The sequence below is a fragment of the Condylura cristata genome, unplaced genomic scaffold (assembly GCF_000260355.1).
Source record: "Condylura cristata isolate star-nosed mole 26May11 unplaced genomic scaffold, ConCri1.0 scaffold00007, whole genome shotgun sequence".
Classification (NCBI taxonomy): Eukaryota; Metazoa; Chordata; class Mammalia; order Eulipotyphla; family Talpidae; genus Condylura; species Condylura cristata.
In genome coordinates this window covers 14244707-14269030 of record NW_004567108.1, presented here as the reverse complement: position 1 = coordinate 14269030, position 24324 = coordinate 14244707, and the positions used below count along the sequence as shown (strand labels likewise).

Below are 24324 nucleotides of genomic sequence, written 5' to 3'. Positions count from 1 at the left end.
ACTTGCTCATCCACTTTAGTATTTTCCCTCCTTTTATTACATTTTATCAGCTCCAGTGTTTCTTTGTGGAAAGACTTCATAGAATTTCCATGAATTTCTTACTGTCAGTGTAAACAAAATAGAGCAGGGCTTCTTTGTCATCTGTTATATTACATAAGAGATTTTTTCACTTGTTCTTTAAATTGACAGTAACAACTAATTTTGAAGGCAACTACCTTTCCTCCAGAATTATTTGTTGCATTACCAGTAACTTAGAATCAATTTTTTTGGTGGTGCAACGGGTTAAGGTGCAAAATCATGAAGCTCGCTACAGCTGCTTTGCTTCATCGCAAGTTCGATCCCTGGCTTGGGAGGTGACTCACACAGCATAGCAGACCTCTCTTGGCCCACCTACTGTTCGTCTCAGCAGTGTAATTCACTGATCTACCTGTTCTGCTCACTGCTCTGCCTTTGATGATCCTCTCACCACCATCCCTATACCTCTAGCCCTGTTCTTGTATGTATAAATAAATAAATCTTTTTTTTTTTTAAGGAAGCAAAAACTGTTTTAAAGTAAAAAGTATTTCCATAACCATAGATGGTGTGTATTGTAAATACTCTTGTTTTAAGACTAACCATATGTATGTTACATATGTAATCTTCATAGTATAACTGTTCCATGGTTTGTATTTTTTTTTTTTTACTGTAATAGAGTAAAAAGAGAACATTTTAAATAATGTTAGGCACATTTTACATTCTCATTGAAAAGATATGACAAAAATAACACTGTTGAAAAATGATAGCTTTTGTTAGCAATTATTTAAATAACTTTTTTCTTTCTAGCCTTTACGTCGTCCTGACTCATCTGATGATCGTTATGTAATGACAAAACATGCAACCATTTATCCAACTGAAGAAGAGCTACAGGCAGTTCAGAAAATTGTTTCTATCACTGAACGTGCTTTAAAACTTGTTTCAGACAGTTTGTCTGAACATGAGAAGAGTAAGAACAAAGAGGGAGATGATAAGAAAGAGGGAGGCAAAGACAGGTGTGTTTTCAAAGTTTTTTACTTTGCATGTTTGGTTTGTCCTTATGTGGACTTCTTCCACTTGAATAGACTTTACAAAGATTAAAAATGCTAGCTTGAGTCTATATGGCTTCTTATGCTTGTGCTAGATTTTAATGTATTCAGCAGGTTTTTGCCAAAATGAGAAATGCAAAGTTTTACTAATACATAATACTCTACAACTTTTATTATTTCAACTATTTCATTCACATTCATATAAAACTATTTGAGTCTGATTTAAAAGTGGCCTTTGTAGTTTTCCAATTTCATTCAGCAACTGTTCACTTTTTATTTGCTGCATCTGTCCTGTATTTACTCTTTTCCCTTAATGCACTCACCATATGACATGAATAAACCCAGTCTTTAAGAACATTTTTCACATGAAGTTTAGCATTATGATCTGGAATTTTTCATTTTTCCTTACCATTTGGAAGTATTTTTGTATTAAAGATGATTCTTACTATTTTAATTTGTAAAATGAGACACGGAAGCATTAATGTTCTTTGCTTTATGGTTGTTCCTATAAGAACAGGGACTTTTTTTCCCCCTAGTTACTGGTTTTTGTTTTTTGGGTTTTTTTTAAATACATACATACATATATATATACACACACACTCTGTGTGTGTTTGTGTGTGTACACATACTCTTTTAAAAACATTTTTTTAATTTATACCTTTTATAGTATTGTGCACTCCCTATAAAATTTCCACCACCTTTTCACCCATAAACTACCACCAGAGTGTCTGTGCTCTCCTCTCCCCTGTTGTGACCCTTTTTCCTTCTTCCTCACAGGAAGTTTCTTATTTATGGTTGCCTACTAGTTTTGCTTTATTATTTTTGTTAATTTTTTTTTTTCTGACCCTTTATTTGGTTCCCCTATATTCCTCTTATAAGGGAAGTCATTCATATTTTCCTTCTGGCTTATTTCATGGAGCATGATCCCTTCCAGCTCCATCCATGTTGCTGCAAATGGCATGAGTTTATCCTTTTTGATTGCTGAATAGTATTCCATTGTATGTATGTACCATCTTCTTAAACCAGTCACCTCTTTTTTGGGCATTGGGTTGTTTCCTTATCTTCCCTATGGTGAACAGTGCTGCTGCAGTAAACATAGGGGTTCAGGTTATCTTTGTGAATTAGCATTTTTGTGTTCTTTGAGTGGTATCGTAGGAGTAGAATTGCTAGGTCATATGGTTGCTCCCTTTTTAATACTTTGAACAATCTCCACATAGCTTTCCATAGTGGTTGGACCAGTTTGCATTCCCATTAGCAGTGTAGGAGAGTTCCCTTTTCTCTACATCTTCTCTTGCATTTGTGTTTGCCTGCTTCTTTAATGTGTTTCATTCTCACTGGTGTAAGGCAGTATCCCATTGTCATTTCGATTTGCATTTCCCTGATTACAAGTGGTGTTGAAAATTTTTTCATATACCTGTTGATCATTTGCATTTCTTCTTTGGAGAAGTGTCTTTTTCAGCTCTTCTGCCCATTTTTTGACTGGATTGTTTACTTTGAGGAAAGGAACATAATTTATGTATTCATAAATAAATACAAGAGAAACTAACACAATGCAATCTAAATGAAGGATGGTTCTGAAAATATTGATACAAATTGATGAAAATTTTAGTGGTATAAGTTACTTACCATTTTGTAGTTACAGATTATCATGGTTTTGGTTGAGAAATGTAATTTGATTTCACTGCAGAGCTTTAAAAGGAGTACTGCGAGTGGGAGTATTGGCAAAAGGACTGCTTCTCCGAGGAGATAGAAATGTCAACCTTGTTTTGCTGTGCTCAGAGAAACCTTCAAAGACATTATTAAACCGTATTGCAGAAAACCTACCGAAACAGCTTGCTGTAAGTATTAGGAAAATGTTCATTTTTACCGCTTGTGGGATTGGAACTTTTTGGCAGGACTAACTGTGCTTCAACTTAAAACTTAAGCCAGCCTTTAACATTTTGGTTTGTCTTTCCATATTGAGCTTTTGTGTTTGATTGTGGAAATTAGTAGAACTACTTTCTACTGTGTCTTTTTAGGTTTTATACGTACTTACACTTTTAACGTGAAGCCATTTTGCCAATTTATTTAAAAAGTATAAAATTATAGCACAAGTCCTCTTCCTGTCCTTTCTCCTGAGATTTTAATTATAAGAGAGAAGGTAGTTGTTCAGGACAGAATGTTTTGTTGGATTTTGTATTTTTAACACAAAATAGCCAGCTTAAATTTTAATTCATCAGTTTCTTACTGATTTAGTTTCATGCATATTTTTAATTAAATATAATAATTAAATGAATCTCTCTGATAGGAATATCTCCAATCTTACTGAGAAATTAGTGGTCTGTGTGCTGTGATTTTAGGAATTATTTTTCTGTCACCATCCAGCAAATCGTGGCAAAACAAAGTTAATAAACTATCCCCCTTTTGGTTATATTTGTTTGTTTGAATTTTTTAATTTTTATGCATTAGCTTGTCAGAATCTCAGACTGAGTTTGAAAATGAAAATCCCTTGACAAATTTAATGTATGAAATTTACTTTAAAACTTTGCAATTTAATCAGGCATTCTAAATCCCAGAATTGACATTTTATTGATAACATATATTGTGTAACATAAGCCAGAATAAATAGTATCAACTTTAGCAGATAACAAAAAGGACTAGTGAATATCACCATTGGACTTAAGCATTGATCATGTTACTACTGTAGTTTGCTATATTTACCATTGTTCTAGATACGAGGTTTCTTACTACAGATGCCTCTGTTTACGTATTGGGGGCCAATGACTGGCCTTGTTAATGTCTACTTCTTACCCCTCTGTTGAGGTGGCTATGGCAAAGAAAGGCTTAGAAGAAAATGTTTAGAGATCTTTAAAGAATTATATGATCTATAGGAAACATTTTCATCTTAGTTAGGATTAGTAAACTACAAAGCAGGAAATACTATATCCTAAAGAAATTATTAGTAGTTTACACAGTTAAGTTTAAAGCAGAATACCAAACCACTTTGTTCTCATTGTCTAAGTAGATAAAACAGCATAAATGGAATTTACCATCATCCATTTATGTAGTACTTTCTGTGTATTTGCCCTGTTCTTAGTGCTTCATAGAGTTAGTTCATTCAGTCTTCCAGTGATACTGTAGGTTATATGCGATTACTATCCTTATTTTACAGAAACAGGCTTGGGAGTTAAATAATTTTTCTATCTTTGTATCATGAGTAGTAGCAGAGCTAGGATTTCTTTGATAATGTGCTGTAAATACTATGTAATTTCTAGAGTTGTCATCTGTTCATATAAACTGGAGGCTTTATTACATGTCTACCAAATCACAGTGAAACCTAGCTTTTCATGATGTTGACCAGGATTTTCTGTTCCTGGATGAAATTTAGAGCTGTGATTTCCCAGTGTACAGTGGGATAGCTGAATTGTGACACCTGTTAGTTTTGGCTGTCTGTAGTCACATTTAAGTTCTGCAAGTACAGGAGTACAGGAGAACTGCCCAGATACTATTTTGGAAAGCACAGTGTTATGTCAGTGTTTCTTTGTCTAAAAATGTTATCATCTGAGAGGGACGTGTACATAGACAGATAATGATACAAATAGTGGTAAGTAGTACTTCAGTAAAGAGTTGTAAAAGGAAACAAATGAAAGATTAATGGTATTTGCAAGATTTCTTGGAATGTTATATGATTTAATCCTTATAAAATGGTTAAAATAGTGAGAAAGGGAAAACTGCTTTGTATGTTTACTCTTTTCTTATACTCTCTATTACATAGGTTATAAGTCCTGAGAAGTATGACATAAAATGTGCTGTATCTGAAGCGGCAATAATTTTGAATTCATGTGTGGAACCAAAAATGCAAGTCACTATTACCCTGACATCTCCGATTATTCGAGAAGAGAACATGAGGGAAGGAGGTTGGAAAGCCCCTAAACATTATTCTACTTTTCTAATAACCTTTTTTTTTTCTCTCATTTACCTACTCTTATGATGGCACTAAGCCCTAGAAGGCAACATGCTGGCATTTCATATGACTTAACATGGCAACAATTTTTCCCAGAAAATAATGCTCTTTTCAGTAGTGTACTTTTATATAAAACACTAATGGTGGTATTAATTTTCTTCATTTTTTTTTCTTTTCTTGCTAACCTCAGATTTCTGGAAAAAATGTTCAAAATTATTTTTAGCAGGATAGTTGAAAAAAATTTTTTAATGTTTCTGGTGAGGAGCCACAAATTTAACTTCTTTTAAGATGCCTTTTCTCTTGCCTTCTCCTTGCAAAAAAAGACAAGAGAGGTTCCAGAAATAAAATTGGTTAAAAACTCCTAACACATAATATTCTAAGAAGCTGTGTTGTATATGTAATTATGGATTTGGCTTGTCCTAAGGTAAATATTTCTAGTTTTCTGAGGTTGCTCTTTGGTTTGGAGCACTTTTATAAATGCAAAAGATCCGAATGCATGTAGATGGGGCATTTGACTCCAATATTAGAGATTCTGAAAAATAAATGGTGTAGGTGTAGTTAGTGAGTTTTGGTACAATTTAGGGTTTTTAAACTTTACAACTGTAGAATATGAAACCCTTTTGGTGCCAGCAATGTTGCTTTAGGGACTGTTCTGTAACATTTTCAAAGCTTCAAAAGCTTTTAAGCCAAAAGCATGGTCAGTGTCTGCGGTATGTTGGTTCTGTTGTTTTATGGGTCAGATAAAATTTACTTTGTTTCCTTTCATGTTGTTTTGTACATCTTAACTTGTTAAGTATGAAGCTATAATTAACACTAACTTATTTGTCAGAGAAAACAACATCATATTCCAATATTAAAACTAATTTGTCTAAAATAGCATCAGTAGGCCGTCAATTATTTCCCCTTTAAATTTTGTTTTCTTACAGCAAAGCAATTTTTTAAAGGAATTGGATTCCACAACCCAGAAAAAGAATTTACTAAAAAACGTGGTTACTGAGAGACATGTCTAATTTTGTGTACTTTGTATGTACCATATCAGGACTATATATTATATAAGCTTTGCATCTTAAAAGTAAATAGGTTTTGTGTAAAGAATCTTCTATATGAATGTGTTTCCACCCAAGGTCTGGCTGTGAACATTGCTGGGATAGCAGTTCCTGAATCAATTTATATATATCATATGACTCTTAGGATTTAAAAATAACTCTAGTATAATGTATTATAAATAAAAGTTGCTATATTTTGTGTGAAACTATAACTTAACTATTTTGAGCTATTTTGTCCAATTATATTTAGGCCTAATATGCGATTTATTATGTTGCAAAAGTCTAAAGTTAATAGTATTATATGTGATAGTCTTTGGTAACCTATCCCTTCAAAAGGAAACAAAATTATATTTTTGTCTGACCCAGACTTGAGTTTAGAATTATTGTTCTGAATTTCATAAATATGGTTAGATAAAATGATCAATCCAAAAATAAAAGCTTTTACTTCAAGACACTGAGCTGGAAAGTTGGATGTGCAAAAAAGTGTAGAAATATTATGAGTGTTCCTTGCTGCAGATTAACTGCAGTAAACCATGTCTTTAGCTTCATTATGAAGATTGCTTCTTTCTTGCTGCAGACAACGGTATGTATTCTCTCTCACTGCAGCTACCAATGCTCTGTGTCTTAAAATCATTTAAGCCTTTAGCTTGCTTTGGGGAGTTAGTACAGGGGTAAGGAAGGCTTTGCCGGAAGAGCAATTGTAAATCACAAGACTTTTGTGCATAGTACGGTAGCCTCTATAATGCATAATGGCCTCCTTAATACAAAAAAATTGATGGAAATGATTAAGTCGCCCAAATAACTGTTAAACGCATGATGGATCTATTTTATGGCACTGTGTTTGGCAGTTAAACATTCAGTAAACATTTAATTGACTGAAGCTTGAAGTGTTCAAAATGCTCTAACCCTTGCTACAGAGTCTTTTCTGCAGCAAGTCAAGTATTGTGTGTGTTTTTTTTCCACCTATAGCTTAACGACCCGGTCCAAAGCCTTCTAGCAGAGGGGATTGATTCCTGTCAGGGGTTGCTGCCAAGACATCGGAAGGATTTTTGACCAAGGTTTTCAAAAGCTCAGTGTCACACCTGCCATATGATTAAGGAAGGATTTTGGATGCAGAGTCTAGCACTTATTGTCCTTTGTGTGGTTTTGTTTGTTTTGTCTGTCTTTTCTAGAATTGAGCAGTGTTCACACTAGTTTTTAAATGGTTGGGTGGATTATATTTTACATAACCACGTTAATTTAAATTAATATATTCCCATTAACCTTTAATCATAAAATAGTGTGGACACAGCATGTCTTCTAACTAGTGATTAACCCCTTAAACTTATAAAATACATTCATATAAGAATTTGCATTTGTTTTTTTTGTTTTGTTTTGTTTGTTTGTTTTTTGTTTTAAGTAAAGTATCTTATTTTTGTTAACTGGGTACTAGGCAACAGCTGAGATTTTAGTTACAGTATACCTAAGGGGTTAATCCACTTGATACATAAAAACGGGTGCAAAAATCCACACTCTAAATTTAATAAAAATTTCCTACTTATTCAGGTTTGCTTTAAAATTGCAATAGGTGTCTTGGCATCTTTGAAATTGTGTCATTAAAATTTCCAAAGTTAACAATACTCATGTGCAAAAATAATTAAATGCTGGAAGAAATTGTAAGTGAATTAACATTAGCAATTCAGAAACTTTTAGAAGGAGATTGCACATTGTCACCTATTTGCATTCTAGCTTTAGCGAATAATGTAAACGACATGAAAAGAGGTTCCTTCAACATGTTCTGTAATCTGCTTTTATTGGAGTGGTATTTTTGTTGTTCTTTTATTTTTTCCCTTTTTTACTTCTTTAGTTAGCTGTGCTTTCCTTTGTTTCTTTTCCTTACTTCAGAATAATCCATTTCTTAATGTTCAGTTTATTTATGGATTCAATATTTTGTCCTTAATTTTGAGATTATTTTGATATAATTACCATATTTATCTTGATAATTTTCTTCTGCGTGTTCTGAAAAATCTAGATATCTAATTGTTTGAGGAATAAGAAGTAAGAATAGAAACCACAGACATAATAGAATTCTTTATCACTTTAAAAAATGCTTTATAGTATCTACTCAAGTTAAAAACAAGTATCTTTTATAATTTCTGAGTGCTCTTGTAAATAAAATAGATAATCCTAATAAGTTGATCTGGAGTTACAGTAGTACTCTTAAAATGATTTTTAACTTTTTCTTTTATCATACAATTCTTTTGTCTGTCATAATCATTTGGTATTGTGTTATTTATTAAAGTATATACTAAATGCCCAAATACTCTTAAAATCACCAAAAGCTGTGAATTATGTTGATTTAATTTACATTTACTTTTGAGTAGTTTAGTTAGCAAATTTGCTGTTAAAATTTGCATACACATTTTACAAACATGTTCAGGTGAATAATATAAGGCTGATAGCAACTACCTTTATGAATGTAAAGATAATTTATTATTTGGTAGTTTAAGATTTTCTGCTTAAGTTTACATAATTCATTTATGTTTTAATACAATAACCTGATCAAAATCAATTTGTATAATTGATTTTATATCTTAAAAATAGAAAATATTTAATAATTAAATATTAATATTTAATATTTTTCATTAAAGCATTTTGCTTACTACATCTCTTCTATTTCTGTACTTACTATTTTTAACCATTCTAGTTCCTATTGCTCTTTTTTCCTTTACCCATTGTTCTCTAATTATATGGAATACTTTAAGGGAACTTTGAATTTTAAAGCATATTTCATTTTCCCTTAATAACTAAATTGATCTCTTAGAATGCCTATTTTGGGGTCTTTTTCTGTCATCGTTACCATATTGGTCATTCCATATTTATCATTAATGCTTTGCTAAATTAGTTCCTGAACAACCTATGACCATTTAGAATACTGAACAAACACAATAGTGTATTGTACATTCTCATTTATTAAGGTGGATTTTTGTGTTCCCTTTTGTCTTGTCTTTGTGCTAGTGCACTGTGTCCAGTAATCCTTCCTTTTGATCTTATTTTGGTGGGTAGGGTTTATTCTATATTACCAAAAATTATTGTAAGTTAAATTTTTTAATTCTCCTTTTGATCTTCATATTGGATTATGTAAATTTGTTGGAAATAACTCCCATTAAAGTGCTGATTGACTCAAATGGCTCATGTGACACTGATGCTACTTTAAGGAAGTGTCTTGCTCACCTGGTCAAACACCCATTCCTCACTGCATTTTGCCAATTCAATCCATTTTAGATGTAACCTCGGGTATGGTGAAAGACCCACCGGACGTCTTGGACAGGCAAAAATGCCTTGACGCTCTGGCTGCTCTACGCCACGCTAAGTGGTTCCAGGTTCGGAACATCATTTTACTTTTTTCTTGTAGCCTTATGAGAGAGTAGTTCAGTACATGTTTAACTGTGTTTAAACATTTCAAAAGATTACCCAAGCAATACTATTTTAAATTAAATCTCAGCAAATAAGTTAACATAGAAAGCTGGATATGAAGATCTGCATATTGCAGTTACTATTAATTTGACAATAAACTTAGGTTTGGGGAGAGTTTTATAGTTTGGGTATTTTTTGTTTTTGTTTTTCTTTTTTCCAGTGGCTATATTTAAAGTTGACTTGATGTTAGGAACATCACATGTTTATATTATATTCCATAAGGCTGCAGATTAACTTTGCTTTAAATAATGGAATATGTGTTTAAAGCTTTTGTGTATAGTTTTAAGATTTTTTCCCCCCTCTTTCTCTAAGTTAATAAGTGTAGGGAGTGAAAGGTGAGGAAGCAGCTGTTTGGTTTAGTGACTTTGCAGTCATGCAAAGGCACAGAAGGGAAACCAAACAGATTTCCTTAACCTTTCAGTCCCTAGACAAACTTTGTAGCTCTTTACTTTTTCTTTATTTCTAATGTAGGCAGAATTTTTTTTTTAAGTTTACTGTTTTAAATGAACACAGGTCAAGGTTAACAGGGGATCAAGAAAAATTATTCTTGTATAATCTGTTTACTTTGACCTAAAATATGAGCTTTAAAATACTAACCCTGGCATAAAATATTGCTGTAAATGGCAGCTCATTGAATCCAATTTTAAGTGTGGTTATTTTTGTTTTATTTTTATCTGAGCTTCCATTGAACAGTGGTATTTTAACTTTTTTTCATCAAGGGATATTTCCAATATTTCTAAGGTTAATTCAGTTGGTTTCTGTGTTGCTCTCAAGGCTAGAGCTAATGGTCTGCAGTCCTGTGTGATTATCATACGTATTCTCCGAGACCTCTGTCAGCGAGTTCCGACTTGGTCTGATTTTCCAAGCTGGGTGAGTAGTATGTAACTGTACGACATGTAAGCCAAAATATAAGAAACATTTTGCAGATTTTAGTAGTCTTAAGTTTACATTTAATTTAAAACCTCTCCATTTCCTAAATATAATTTCTTTCCTGGTCTAGTGAGAAATGTTAAGATGCTTAAAGGGCTTGATTTTCAGAGAATTTCCTATTTAAAGAATTGCACTTGGTATTTCCTTTTGTATTTTTTTCCTTTTTGCTCTTTTTACAGTGTTCATTAACTTTTTAAGTAAGTCATTAATATTTTATACACAATACTAAAAACTTAAATTACTTCAAAGTAAAAATGCATAAATGTACAAAATAGTGAAAGCTATCTCATGAGATTTTAACAGTTTGTTTTGATTTGTATATGTATGTGTACAGATATTCCAGTGATGTTTGGACCTTTTTGGTTCCTGAATAGCAGCATCTTAGAGAGGGACTCACTCAAAACTATAATTAAATTTACTGATTCTGTAGTTATTTTAGTTGAGACTTGAATAGCCAGATTGCTCAATTCTTTATTCACCACCACCACCACCACCACCACAGAAGTTATGCTTGTTATTGTTTGCATCTTAACAAAATGTATTTTGGGGCTCTTTGAGAGGAAGAACATAATCAGATCTGACTTATTCTTTATACTCACTACGTAGTATTCTCTGTGTATGGACATCTCATAATTTATTTAATTGGTATCTATTTAATGGACATTTGGGTAATTTATGGTCTTTAGCTAGCTATGTAGTCCCCATATATAAGATTGTCAGGCATTTGTATTACATACGTGATAAATTCAAGGAGCTAGAGTTCAAGGTCCAAAATGTGCTAAACTGGGCCCTCCCTGGTAGCACAACAGGTTAGGACACAGTACTACAAGCTAGCCGCAGCTGCTTCAGTGTGAGTTTGATCCCCAGCTCACTAGAAATAGAGTGGGAAGCAGAATAGGTGCATCTACTGAAACACACTGCTGAGGGGAGTAGTGGGTGAGACAGGAGAGGTCTGATGAACCAAGTAGGGTTAGCTCCCTGGCTGGGGATTGAATTTGTACTGCAGTGGCTGCCAGTAGCTTTGTACAGCTGAGATTTAATCCCTTGCGCAGCCTACGAGGCACAAATTCATTAAATTCTTAATAGATTTTAAATAAAAAATGTATAAGCATTTTACATCATCATTCTACTTCTTGCTTCCTCACTTCAATCCTTTACCCTAGGTATCCTGGAGGCTGTTTCCGTTATAGAATGTGTAAGTTTCAATACTTACAAGAATAGATACTCAGACTATTTCTTCTGGGTTGGTCTTAAGTCTGTATCTCCACCGTATTTTTCCTCATTATAACTAAGCCCTCACCTTCAAAGGACACTCTCTTTGCATTGTGCAAGCCAATAAAAACAGTGAAATGATAGAATGCAGAGGTCAAAGTAATTAAGTAACAGGGGAGGTTAGGTTATGGTTAATAACGATGGGGGAGTAAACAAAGCTTTACAGACTGTTTTTTTTTTTTTTAATTATTTACACATAACAAAAACTACACCAATATTTGTATACTTTAAAACACAAAAAAAAAGTCAGTATTTTGACATTGAAAATCAATCCTAGTACTAACTAGTACAATCCTCGTACCAGAATATAGTAGTGTGTCTGTTTTATTCACCTCCCAAAAGGATCATCTCCTTCAATAAGTTATTTTGGGAAAGTTAAACTACCTTATGAAAAAGAATGAAATTAGATACTGTCTCACAGCAAATGTGAAAATCGACTCAAAATAAATAAAAGACTATAAAACCTAAAACCATAAAATACATAGAAAAAATATAAGCAAAGCATTCCATGACATAAACTTCAGAAGTATCTTTGCAGATTTGTTTCTAGCAGCAAGGAAAACAAAGGAGTATAAACAAATGATAATAACATTACTAAAAAGCTTATATACAACAAAAGAGTTGATTACCAAAATGAAAAGATAAAATATCAAAAGGGACAGAGTATTTGCTTGCCATACATCTGGAGGAGACTGATGTCTGAAATCTAAAAGAGTTCATGTATCTTGAAAAAAAAAAAAATCAAAAAATGGTCAGAAGTGCTAAATAGACAATTCTCAGGGAAGATATATACAGATGGCCAACAGTTACATGAAAATTTGTTCATCATTTATCAATGATGGGGAAATTAAAATCAAAACCACAATGAGATAACCACCACACATTGCTGGGAGAATGGTCTGTATGGAAAAGATCAAAAATAACAGTTGCTGACAAGGGTATGGAGGAAAGAACCCTCTTACATTATTGGTGGGAGAGGAGGCTGGTGCAAACGCAAATGTGGAGGTTCCTCAGAGACTAGAAATAATCTGACATACAACACAGCAATTCTTATCTACACATAAACACTAAATATTTTTTTAAAGATATATTTATTTATGCATACAGAACGGGGATACAGGCCAGAGGTGAAGGGATAGTCAAATGACTCGCCAGAAATAGTGGGAAGCAGAACAAGTTGGTGGACTAAGTACATTGCTGAGGGGAGCAGTGGGCAGGCCAGGAGAGGTCTGCTGCGCCTTGTGGATCACCTCTGGGCCGGGGGTCAAACTCAAACTCACACTGAAGTGGCTGCAGCTAGCTTGCAGTGCTGAGTCCTTACCCGTTGTGCTACCAGGGAGGACAACTTTCCCAAAAGAACCTGCATATCTTTGTTTTTATTGTAGTACTATTTACATTGTAGTACTATTTACAATAGCCAAGATGTGGGAACAGCCTAAATACTCAAAAACAGATGAGTGAATCAAATGTGGATATATACACAATGCAGTATTATTCAGCAGTCAAAAATATATATACTCATACCATTGCAACAATATGGAGAGAGCTGGAAGAGATTATGATAACTGAAATAAGCCAGAAAGAAAAGTATAAATACTGGATGTATCACGCATATGGGCTACAGAAAAATCACACATGGTCAGACAAAGACAACTTTAAAACCAACCCTTGAAATCTTAGATCTGAGGTGTTCAGGCAGGGACAGGGAACAGGAACACAGCGGACTATAGAGGAAGTGCTTTGGTGATGAGAGGTACAGTGACCACAGCTGAAATGAGAAGTTCTATGTTGCCAAAATAACAATGATGTAAAACAGTAGCACTTCATTAAAATATCTTTTTTAAATATGCTGTACTTTATGATGTGCGTTCCATTGATACACTTCAGATTCAAGTTTCAAATCCAGAATGGCTTCAGAGGCTTTGCCTTGAGAATATGTTCCATTTATTTCCAGAGCCAAGTCACCATTTCTTTTCAGATACTTAATGTTTCCTTGAACCAAGAAAGAGTTTTGGGTATGTGAATCCACTTTGGGACTCTTTTATGGTTATCTTCGGTATTTTCCCCATCTATTATGTCTTTGTTTCAGGGTGGTTGTTTTTTAGATTTGATTTTTAAATGAATGCATGTAAAAGCTGTGTGTAGGACAGGGGTTGGGGGAGGGGGGTTGGCTGTGAGAGGATTCACCAGAGACAGAATGGGGAGCAGAACAGATGGATTGACTGAAACATGCTGGTGAGGGGAGCAGCAGGCAAGACAGGAGAGGTCGGTGGCAATATGTGGGTCAGCACCATGACCAGGGTTTAAACTTACGTTGCAGTGGCCACCTGTAGTTTCATAGTGCTTAGACTTACCCCTTACACCATCAGGGAGGCTACCACCTCTTAATGTGTTTGAAAGATATTTCCTTATTTCTTTTTTCTTTTATCTGCCAGGTGTCATTTATTAGATGTAATTACTCATTTTCATAGAGTCGTCAAAGTGGTAGATTATGGTGCTTTTACTCTTTCTGTGGTAAGATCGAAAGAAGGGATTTCTATGTTTAAGAAAATTTCTTCTTTTGGGTCTGCCTACATGGTTTGTTCTTCCTCTCTTGAGTTGGGAGGTTATTGGTGAGATTTTTGAACCTTTTCATTCATCTGCTAATCCCACCTCCATCTTTATAGAACCAAATTAGGAACATGAATAGTTGCTCCAGCCATTCAGTTTCTTGCTCAGCTTCTTTCAGCAGCCTTTTTTTCTGTTTGGTTTGAGGCTATTAACATTTTTGCTAGGGCAGTGGTAGTTTGTATTATAACATTTCTTAATCCCAGTTATATTTTTTGGTGCAAAACATGTTCAGAGTTGTCTTTGTCCTATCTTAACCAGAGGTGACTTAATTTTCAAAAGATATTTGAAATTCTTATGAACTTTGTTGTCTTCATTTTTGTTTGGTATTCAGATGGATTACACTCTAAATAAAACTTGCAAGTAATAATGCCTGTTTTAGGCCTTAATACTATTGCATTAATTACTGAAAATGATACGTCTAGTCATTCTTTTTTTTCAGTCCATGGTGATGAAAATAGGTAAATTCTGTCTGTTTTAATAAGGATGACATCAGGATTGCCTACAGAATCTAAACCTTGTTTAGAATGATATAACAGCTATAATTTACAGAAGACAGTTAATATTTTATATCGTATATTTTATTTCTAGTTTGTTAGAGTGAGGAGTATTTTACAAAAAAGAATAAGCTGTCACAACATAGATCGGCCTCCATGATACTATGTTAAGTTCAGAAAGCCAGTCACAAAACACTACATTATATGATTGCATTTGTTTGAAATATCCCAAATTTAGGTGGTTGCCAGGGACTTGGAGGAAGAAGGGACTAGGAGGAAACTGCTGAATGTAGGGGTTTTACTTTGGAGTAACAGAAATGTTTTGGAATTAGAGGTGATAAGATACACGACTTACTGAAAGTACTAAATGCCATAGAATTGCTAACTTTAATCTTACGTTGTATTAAGTTTATCTCACTTTTTTTTTTTTAAGAATAACCTATCATGTAAAGAAACAGCTTACTCTAGAACTGCTTCTGTTCAAACAACTTGAAATATGTAAATATGTGATTCTGTGTTGATTTCCAATATTTTATTGATTTTCCAAATATACATAAAATACATAAGATTTGGTAGTGGTGACCTAGTAAGAGTTTCCTGTCGTGTAACTTTTCAAGGCAGTGAAGTTTTTTGTTTGTTTGTTTTTTAAGATTTATTTATTTATTCAGACAGAACTGGGGTACAGGCCAGAGTTGCGGAGGACGAGAGGATTCACCAGAGACAGAGTAGGGAGTAGAGCAGGCAGATCGTGGAAGTACACTCCGGAGGGGAGCAGCGGGGCGTCAGGAGAGGTCTACCACACCATGTGGTCCCCTCCGGGGCAGGCGGGAATTGAAACTCATGCGGAAGTGGCTTTAGATTCTCAGTGCTGTGCTTTAACCTGCTGCGCCACCAGGGAGGGCCCAGTGAAGTTTTTTTTTTAAGGTTTATTTTTTATTTATTCATACAAAAACTGGGGTATAAGACAGAGATGCAGGGAGGTAAGTGGATTCAGCAGAGACAGAGTGGGGAGCAGAACAGGCAGATCTGCTGAAATCCACTGCTGAGGAGAACAACTGGTAAGGCAGGAGAGGTCTGCTGCACCATGTGGGTTAATTCCCTGACCAGGAATTGAACTTGTGCGACAGTGGCTACCTTTGGTTTCATAGTGCTGAGACTTAACCCCTTGTACCACAAGAGAGGCCCATAAAGCCAATGAAGTTTCTCAAGGCAAAGAACTAATATTCTGCTTGTTTGTAAAAGAATCACTAAGTTGTAATTGGCCTACAACCTAGCAGAAACCATCTGTTTAATATTTAAAATGCATATGCCACTTCACCAAAATAGGTGAGGAGAAAGCATGGCATTTTTGTTAAGAATATTTGAGTATAGGGCCCTCCCTACTGGTGCAAAGGGTTAAAGCACAGCATTAAGAGGCTGTCTGCAGCTACTGCAGCATGAGTTTGACCCCTAGCCAGGGAGGTGACTCACATGGTGTGGCAAACTTCTGTCTTGCTAGCTGCTCCCCTCAGCAGTGTATTTCATTGGTCTGCCTGTTATGTTCCCCACTCTGTCCCTGGTGAATCCTTTCATCCCCCACACCTCTGACTTGTACCCCGGTACCTGTTTGCATAAATAACTCTTAAAAAATTGTTGAGTATGAAATAAAGGTGGCTGTGCATATATACATTTAAGAAACATAATACCTGGAAGGTGGGTTTATGAGTGGATTTCTGTGATGCATATATCAATATTAAGCTTACTTCACTGGAATATAGAAATGACTTGTATGTACTGTTCGTTGTAATGGTATTTATAAAATCCTATTTTAATAACAAACATCTCTATCTGTAAATCAAAATATTGGGCATATCTACCTTCATAGGTAGTTGTAATAATTAAAATTAGATAATGTAGTAAAGGCTTAGAACAGTGCTTAGTATGTAATAAACACTCAGTATTTAATCAGACTTCCTAGTCTTAATATATTTAAATTTTTATAGTTCACCACAGGTAAATAGCTACACTGAAATATATTTTAAGTGTTGCTTCAAAGTAAATGATCTCAGGCAGCATATGGTGACTTAGTTTCCTTGGGTGTTTAAATATATTGACTTTTGTGCTCCATAAATCAGTTTTCTTTTTTAATTTTTGTATTCTCCATTTGCTAGCTACTAATGCTTACAGTGGGGTTCAAAATAAATGATATTGAGCATACCCTCAAGGATTTCACAGTGTTTTGGACATTTTTAAATAATAATTGTGTGGAAAAGAAGAGATATTTATACATACATAGAATTGCCTAGATTACTGCAGCTAATACCCTAAAATACTAATTTTCAAAATAAAAATAGTTTAAATTTATTTTGAATAGCTTCTTAACTGAACCGTCTTAATTTTTTTTTTCATTATAATTTACATTTATTATTATGGACATGAATTCTTTTCTGTGGTGTCATGCTGCCAGCCATTATATTTTACCACTGTTAACGTCATCTGTTAAAATTCCCATTTCTCTTATAAGTTATTCCTAAATACACTCTCTATGTGCCTAAGCTATTTAGAGTGATTTTTAGAAGATCTGAGTAATGTCTTTGATGTGTATAGGTGAACATTAAATCTGTGAGGTTTTTTTTTTGTTGTTGTTGTTGTTTTTGTACAGAACTAAAAATGAATTATAGCTAAGGTATTTTCAGCTTCAAAACCATTTTATAGTTAAGTCTTCATGTTTTGCATTGTTACTATGGTCTTACTTAAAATAAATAAGAAAAAAAATGAGCTACAGTGTGGTGGACCTTAAACTTTATCTAAGTGAAAAAAGAAGACAAAAGCCACATTTCATATGTTTTTGTTAGTATGACTAGTCCAGAATAAGCAAATCTATGGGAATTGAAAGTGGTTGCTACTGGTTAAAGGAAAAGAAAGATGCAGAATGACTGTTCCTTTATCTGGGGTTTCCTTTTGGGCTAATGAAAATATTCTGCAATTAAATAGTGGTTATGGTTGAAAAAACTTGTAAGTATACTAAAAACCACTGAATTATAAAGGAATGTTACTTAGTCTTATGTGAATTATAAACAGTTCAGTTAAAAATAAATTTTAAGTAAAAGCAAATTTTTCTAATAATTGACCCTTCAAAACATTTCCTTTAGTGACTACTTTCTAAATCTGTACTTATCTTTCATTTATTGATTTTGATGTCGAGTCCTTATAAAATACTTTGTATTTTCGTTAGGAATAACAGAAGTTCCAGAGTGTATTAAAAGACATTTTAGATAATTTCTTTTGTTTGTAGAGAAAACACACCAACTTGTCTTGGTAGATTATTGTCCTGCTGTAAGTCTAGTGTCATCAGCCTATATAGGTGGTGAAAACATATGTGAGCAATTAATAGCTAAGGAATTTTAAGTATTGTCACATTTTAATGGGGGAAAAATGCAGCAATTTAAACCCAATCACTTTATAAATTTAAGTATAAATTAGTCTTTTTTAATGTAAATTTTATGCTGCCTTATTTTCATTGTTTTCTGTTTAAAGTGGATTTTTTCTTTGTTTTTATTTTTAGGCTATGGAGTTATTAGTAGAAAAAGCTATCAGTAGTGCTTCTAGTCCTCAGAGTCCTGGAGATGCTCTGAGAAGAGTTTTTGAGTGCATTTCTTCAGGGATTATTCTTAAAGGTAATTCATTTTTTAATTTTTTATGTTTGATAGTTGAGTAAGAACCCTTATTTTAAATAAGGGTTAATACTGATATAATGCTGATTATTTTTTTCCTCCCTATGATAATTGCTATAGGTAGTCCTGGACTTCTGGATCCTTGTGAGAAGGATCCCTTTGACACTTTGGCAACAATGACTGACCAGCAGCGTGAGGACATCACATCCAGTGCCCAGGTACCAGTGTATTCCTAATCCTACAGCTTTGCTGAGTACTACTCTCAAGGTTTTGCTTTTTATTATTTTCTTTTAGAAGAAATTACTACATAGTAACTCATTCTTCTGCTGCTTTAAGTCCTTAGGAAATAAATTCAAACTAGATTTCACTAATAAATTTATAATTTTATGTCTAATTAAATATATGATAAACATGCAACTGTATTTTCAGTCTTACTAAATCTGGATATTCATTTATAAATCGAGACAGTAGAGAATCTATGTTCTCTAGTTGTATAGTAGTAATGTGCTATGAAGTTTATGGTACTTACTGTTACTTTTTTCTTAGCTACTGGAATTGCTAATACCAACTTTGCCATCTTATGTATAAAATGAAAATAAAGGCAGTATCTTAAACAGGATTATTGGGAGGATTAAATTCAGTAATATGTGCAGCCTGTATGTACAAGGATCTAAATAATTATTAGCTATTATCAGTGTCAGGTGTTTATTCTTTATCAATATCAGGTGTTTATTCTACTGAAGAAAAATTATGGAAAAGAAAAACACATTTGAACCGAATGAATGAGTGAATGAATGAATGAATGAAAAACTACTGTAGCTTTTCCTCTTAGATCCTATAATGTACTATGAGGAATAAAGTTTACTTAGCTATGAGTAATATTCTATAGCAATTGAAATAGTTGAATTTAAGATTTTGATTTGTTGTCTCTTCTAGCAAGAATAATTTGGAATAAGATTAAATTGTTATGCTAAAAGTATATGAGAGGGAGTTGGTAGCAGTAGACCAATATGGATAACTTAATAGACTCTTAGGATTATCAGTTCATGTGCATGAGATAAGTTTTGTTTTTTTAATCTGTAGATTTGACATTTTGAGGAAGATAACTTACCCTGTAACTTTTTCAATACTCAAGTTTTTTAAAGAATTTATTTATTTATGCAAGCAAGAATGGGGCTTAGGTCAGAGGTGTGCAGTGAGTGAGAGGTCTCAACTGAGACATTGTGGAGCAGAACAGGCAGAGCTACTGAAATACACTGCTGAGGGGAAGCAATGAGTGAGATAGGAGAGGTCTGCTGCGCTGTGTGGAATAGGGAATCGAACTCATGGTGCAGTGACTCCCAGTAACTTGATAGTGGTAAGACTTAATCCCTTTAAGTCTCCACCAGGGAGGCCTTACAATTCAATAATGAATTAGTACTCTACTCTTGATAAATATTCCTAGTTCTCACTTCAGAAAGTGAACACCCTTGTAATGTAAATGAATTAATGAAGCGCACTATACTGACAAATCAAGAGCCAAATAGAGTGCTTTATCAAGTCTTAAATGAACATGGTTTAGGGACTTTCAGGTTTGAAAAGGCCACATCTAGGACAAAGTTGTAAGACAGGAATCATGTGACCTGGAAAGTAAAATACTCAAAATAGCAAATGGTCACACAGATGATTACAATCAAATACTATTCCTCTGTTGAAGAAATCAGCAGGAATTAAAAATAGTCTCAACAGCATCCACTTTCAGAAATTTTGGCAATTCCTCAGTCAGTTCAACATAGTTACAATGTGACCAGGTCCTAACTCCTAGTATAAAGAAACTCAAGACATAATGTCCACAGAAAAACTCAGTACACAAACATTTATGTCTGAAGGGATATATAGCCCTGCAAAAATTGAGGAATAGTTTGAATTTTTCTGAAAAACCCTTTTAGTGTCAAGATTTCATGAAGTCTTTTTGTAGTCATGCCTAGTATATTCTTGTATAGATAGGGCCATGTAGTAAAAACCTTTTAGTTCCTTAAATAGTAAATTGAAATGTATTCCTGAGAAAAAGGGGTGGGGGTGTGCATTGTGCATTGTGTGCACGCACACATGCATGAAGGGTGGGGGGGAGAAACAAGAGAGATGGACACCCACAGACAGAATAAGAGAACACATGAATATAAACCAAAGAGGGATTAACTCAGTGAGTGAGACACTTTCTGTATATATTGTGCCAGGATCTTTTTAACATGTCACTAAGTTTTACTTGCAGATTTATTTATTAATTTGCCTTTTGAAAAGACAAATAGCATGTATATAAAAAAGCTGAAAGTAAAAACCTTTGAAACCTATGGAGCTTATTTCAGTTGTGAAACTAAGATGTTTAAGGTCTGTCTTGCATCCAGCATGCCTTTTTATACTGTTATTATGGGAATGTAAAGAATTCATATTTGGGGTTTTGTTTGTTTTTAATTAACTCTAAATTCTGGCTCTTTATTGCAGTTTGCACTGAGACTCCTTGCATTCCGCCAGATACACAAAGTTCTGGGCATGGATCCATTACCCCAAATGAGCCAACGTTTTAACATCCACAACAATAGGAAACGAAGAAGGGATAGTGATGGAGTTGATGGATTTGAAGCTGAGGGAAAAAAAGACAAAAAAGATTATGATAACTTTTAAAAAGTTTCTGTAAATCTGCAGTGTTAAAAACAACAGGTGCCCATTTGTTGCCTGTTTTTCATTCATAATAATGTCTACTTGGAAAATTTATCAAGAATTTAAAGAATTTCATGGAAGAACCAAGTTTTTCTGTGAAATCAAAATCTTAATGTACAGTGTTAGGTATTATATGAATGGAAAGACATCCCCCAACCCTGCCCTCCCCAAGAAAAATTGTGCTTCGGCTAGGGGAAAAAACAGTGGTTCAGAATTTTCCCTATTATTTTGGTTTTATTTACTGGTCGCCCTAGCTCCCCCTATTTTTGTCTTTTATTAACTAGTCTTATTAAACCTTTACTGTATTTAATGCAGTATTTGTGCTTCAGTTGCTATGTGTATTTTGATATTTTTATTTAGACATTCTGTTTGCTCTTTGACACTAGTTGTTACTTTGTGTTATAAATGATATCCTTTACCCTACTTTATATTTTACAGGCCTACGTTTTTTTGTAACGTGAGACTGCAGAATATTTTACTTTTGTTATTCTATATGTGATGGATTACAACACAAAAAGTTACCCTGCCATTTAAGTGCTCAGAACTGAATGTTTCTGCAGATCTTGTGGCATTTGTCTCTCTAGTGTGATATATAAAGGTGTAATTAAGACAGATTTCTGTTAATCTAATCAAGTTTGCTGTTAGTTGTGCATTAGCAGTATAAAAGCTAATATATACTATATGGTCTTGCAACGTTTTAAAGCCTCTGCATAATTAATGATAAAAGTGCATGACATTTTTGTTTTTAATAGACTTTTAAAATTATAATTTTAGGTTTGACACGTAGACCTTTGTACAGTTGACTTTTTGACATAGCAAGGCCAAAAATAACTTTCTGAATATTTTTTTCTTCTGCATAAATGGAAAGGGCATTTTTCATATATTAGTGGGCTAACCAATATTTTCAAAAGAACTTTATCATTGTGCAACTAACAACAATAACGAGCCCTTAATTATGATGACAGTTCCTTTACTGGTGTGTGTGAGATTATTCTAGCGGCTTATTACAGTATAACACAGTTGAATGATTCCTCCCCATACCCCACATCTCGTCACCCAGATAATTTACAGTTATATTAACAGGTTGATAAAGTATTACTGATAAAAAAAAAATTAAGATTATCTAAGGAAAAAACAGAAAATTATTTGGTGTGGCCATCTTACATGCTTATGTGTCCTACAAAAAGCTAAATATTTTAGCAGTGGTGTAATGAGAAGTTACATCTTACTGTTGATGTATATATGCTCTGGTACACAGATGTCATTTTGTTGTCACAGCACTACAGTGAAATACAAAAATAAAAACTTAAATTCATATAATGACTTAAATGTATTATATGTTAGAATCAATATCATAAGCTAATTTTGCTTTGAAATAACTTTCGCCTCAGGAAAACCACATTCACATTTATTTGGTATTTATATCTTGTTAAACCTGATAATTGTTCGTTGCCTGAACACTTAATTTTAACTTTCTGGTTCTTGTTTTACCCTTTTGAATATTTAGTTTTCCAGTAAAACAGAATCTTGTTTCTCATACTTCTTTTAAGAGAAGTAAAGAACTGGATATCTTCTATTACACATTAATCACATAGAAACCAACCACTATAGCGGAAACCATAGCAGATATTGTCACACATTTTCCCATTTCCCAGGCCAAAGGTGGGGGTGTGGGGCAAGAGGATTCACCAGGGAGATGGTGGGGAGCAGAACAGGCAGATCTACTGAAACACTGCTGAGGGGAGCAGTGGGCGGGACAGGAGAGGTCTGGCACACCATGTGGTTCACCTCCCTGGCCAGGATCAAACTCATGCTGCAGTGACTGCAGTTAGCTTCATAGTGCTGTGCTTTAACTCATTCTGCCACCAGGGAGGGCCCTCACTTTGGCAGTTTTTAAACAAGACTGTAAGGTCTAGTCCAAAGAACCATTGGTTATCACCCTACTAATGCTTGGACTGGTTAGTTGGCAGTTAATTTAGTTACTGTTCTCTGCACCTTAGGCTGGATTTCCTTGTTATTAGTGTCTATTTGTGTTATAGAGACTTAGTGATCCAAAGAAAACGTTGATTTCCCTTACCCACCACCAGTTACATAATTAGATTTACATTCCAAATTAGATTTTTCTTTGTCTTCACTACTATTTTTTTCTTTTATTTCTTTGAGTATTCTAGAATTGAAAGTACAAAATTTCATGAACAGTATCAAAGTATCTTTGGTTTCTTTTAAGTCAGTATCAGTTAAGTAGTATCTTTAAATCATTTTTTTCTTTATTGATAGAAAGTGCAGCTTTTTACATAGGAATGCTCTTGTCTGTATATTATAAATTTAAGTTACAAACCATTCCTTTAATGAATCTTTCATTTTTATACTGAATTTGACAGCTTTTTAATTTTCCTATGAAAGAAAAATTGATGTCATAGAAAGAAATGATCATAAACATCTCAAATTTTCATGCATATCTTCTGGATAGTTAAAAATAAAGGTCTCTAAATCCTAGTTTCAAGGATTCTTGAGGACTAGATTAAGCCTGAGGATATCCAGTTCTTTTTGTTTAAAAAAAAAAAATTATTTAAGCATGTAGGAACTGGAATATAGGCTAAAGGTGCAAGGCGTGAGAGGATTCACCAGAAACAGAGTGGGGAGCAGAACAGGCAGATCTATTGAAATACACTGCTGAGGGGCACACTGGGTGAGACAGAAGTCTGCCACGCCATGTGGGTCACCTCCCTAGCCAGGGATCAAACTCATGCTGCAGTGGCTGTGGATACTCTTTTTGTGGTATGATTGTCATTTGTTAGCTTTGCAGTGTTTATTTTTATTTGATTAGGAGACATGTTAATTTCTTTCTTTAATTACTTCAATCACATAATAGTAAATTTACTTAATTCTTAAAATATCAGTATGTAATAAGTTTTGGGAGGTTGTGTAAACAAACCCTTAAATAGCTCCCTGTGTCTAAGGGTAAATTTTAAGACCCTTAGCATTCATCTGAGGGCCCCACAAGTCAGCCCCTACCTGACCTTCCACCTTGCCTGAGCCACTGCCCATACAAGAACCAACACTGTCACTCCGCGGAGTGAAGTCTTTGCTCTCACCTCACACTGGAATGCATGTTCTGCTCGACTCAGATCAGATTCACAAGCCCCTTTGAGGGAGATAGCT

The 24324-nt window shown here is 34.1% G+C and overlaps 1 protein-coding gene across 1 annotated transcript in view; it reads left to right on the top strand.

The window, feature by feature from the left end:
* Positions 1-22573, top strand: part of ZFR (zinc finger RNA binding protein) — a 49057-nt gene extending 26484 nt beyond the window's left edge. Inside the window, exons 12-19 of the mRNA XM_004678407.2 lie at positions 823-1028; positions 2749-2899; positions 4816-4957; positions 9315-9412; positions 10281-10376; positions 18357-18468; positions 18586-18683; positions 20947-22573. Of these exons, the coding sequence (XP_004678464.1) occupies positions 823-1028; positions 2749-2899; positions 4816-4957; positions 9315-9412; positions 10281-10376; positions 18357-18468; positions 18586-18683; positions 20947-21126 (1083 nt within the window). The 3' untranslated portion in view covers positions 21127-22573. The remainder of the gene's footprint in view (positions 1-822; positions 1029-2748; positions 2900-4815; positions 4958-9314; positions 9413-10280; positions 10377-18356; positions 18469-18585; positions 18684-20946) is intronic.
* The last annotated feature ends 1751 nt before the right edge of the window (positions 22574-24324 follow it).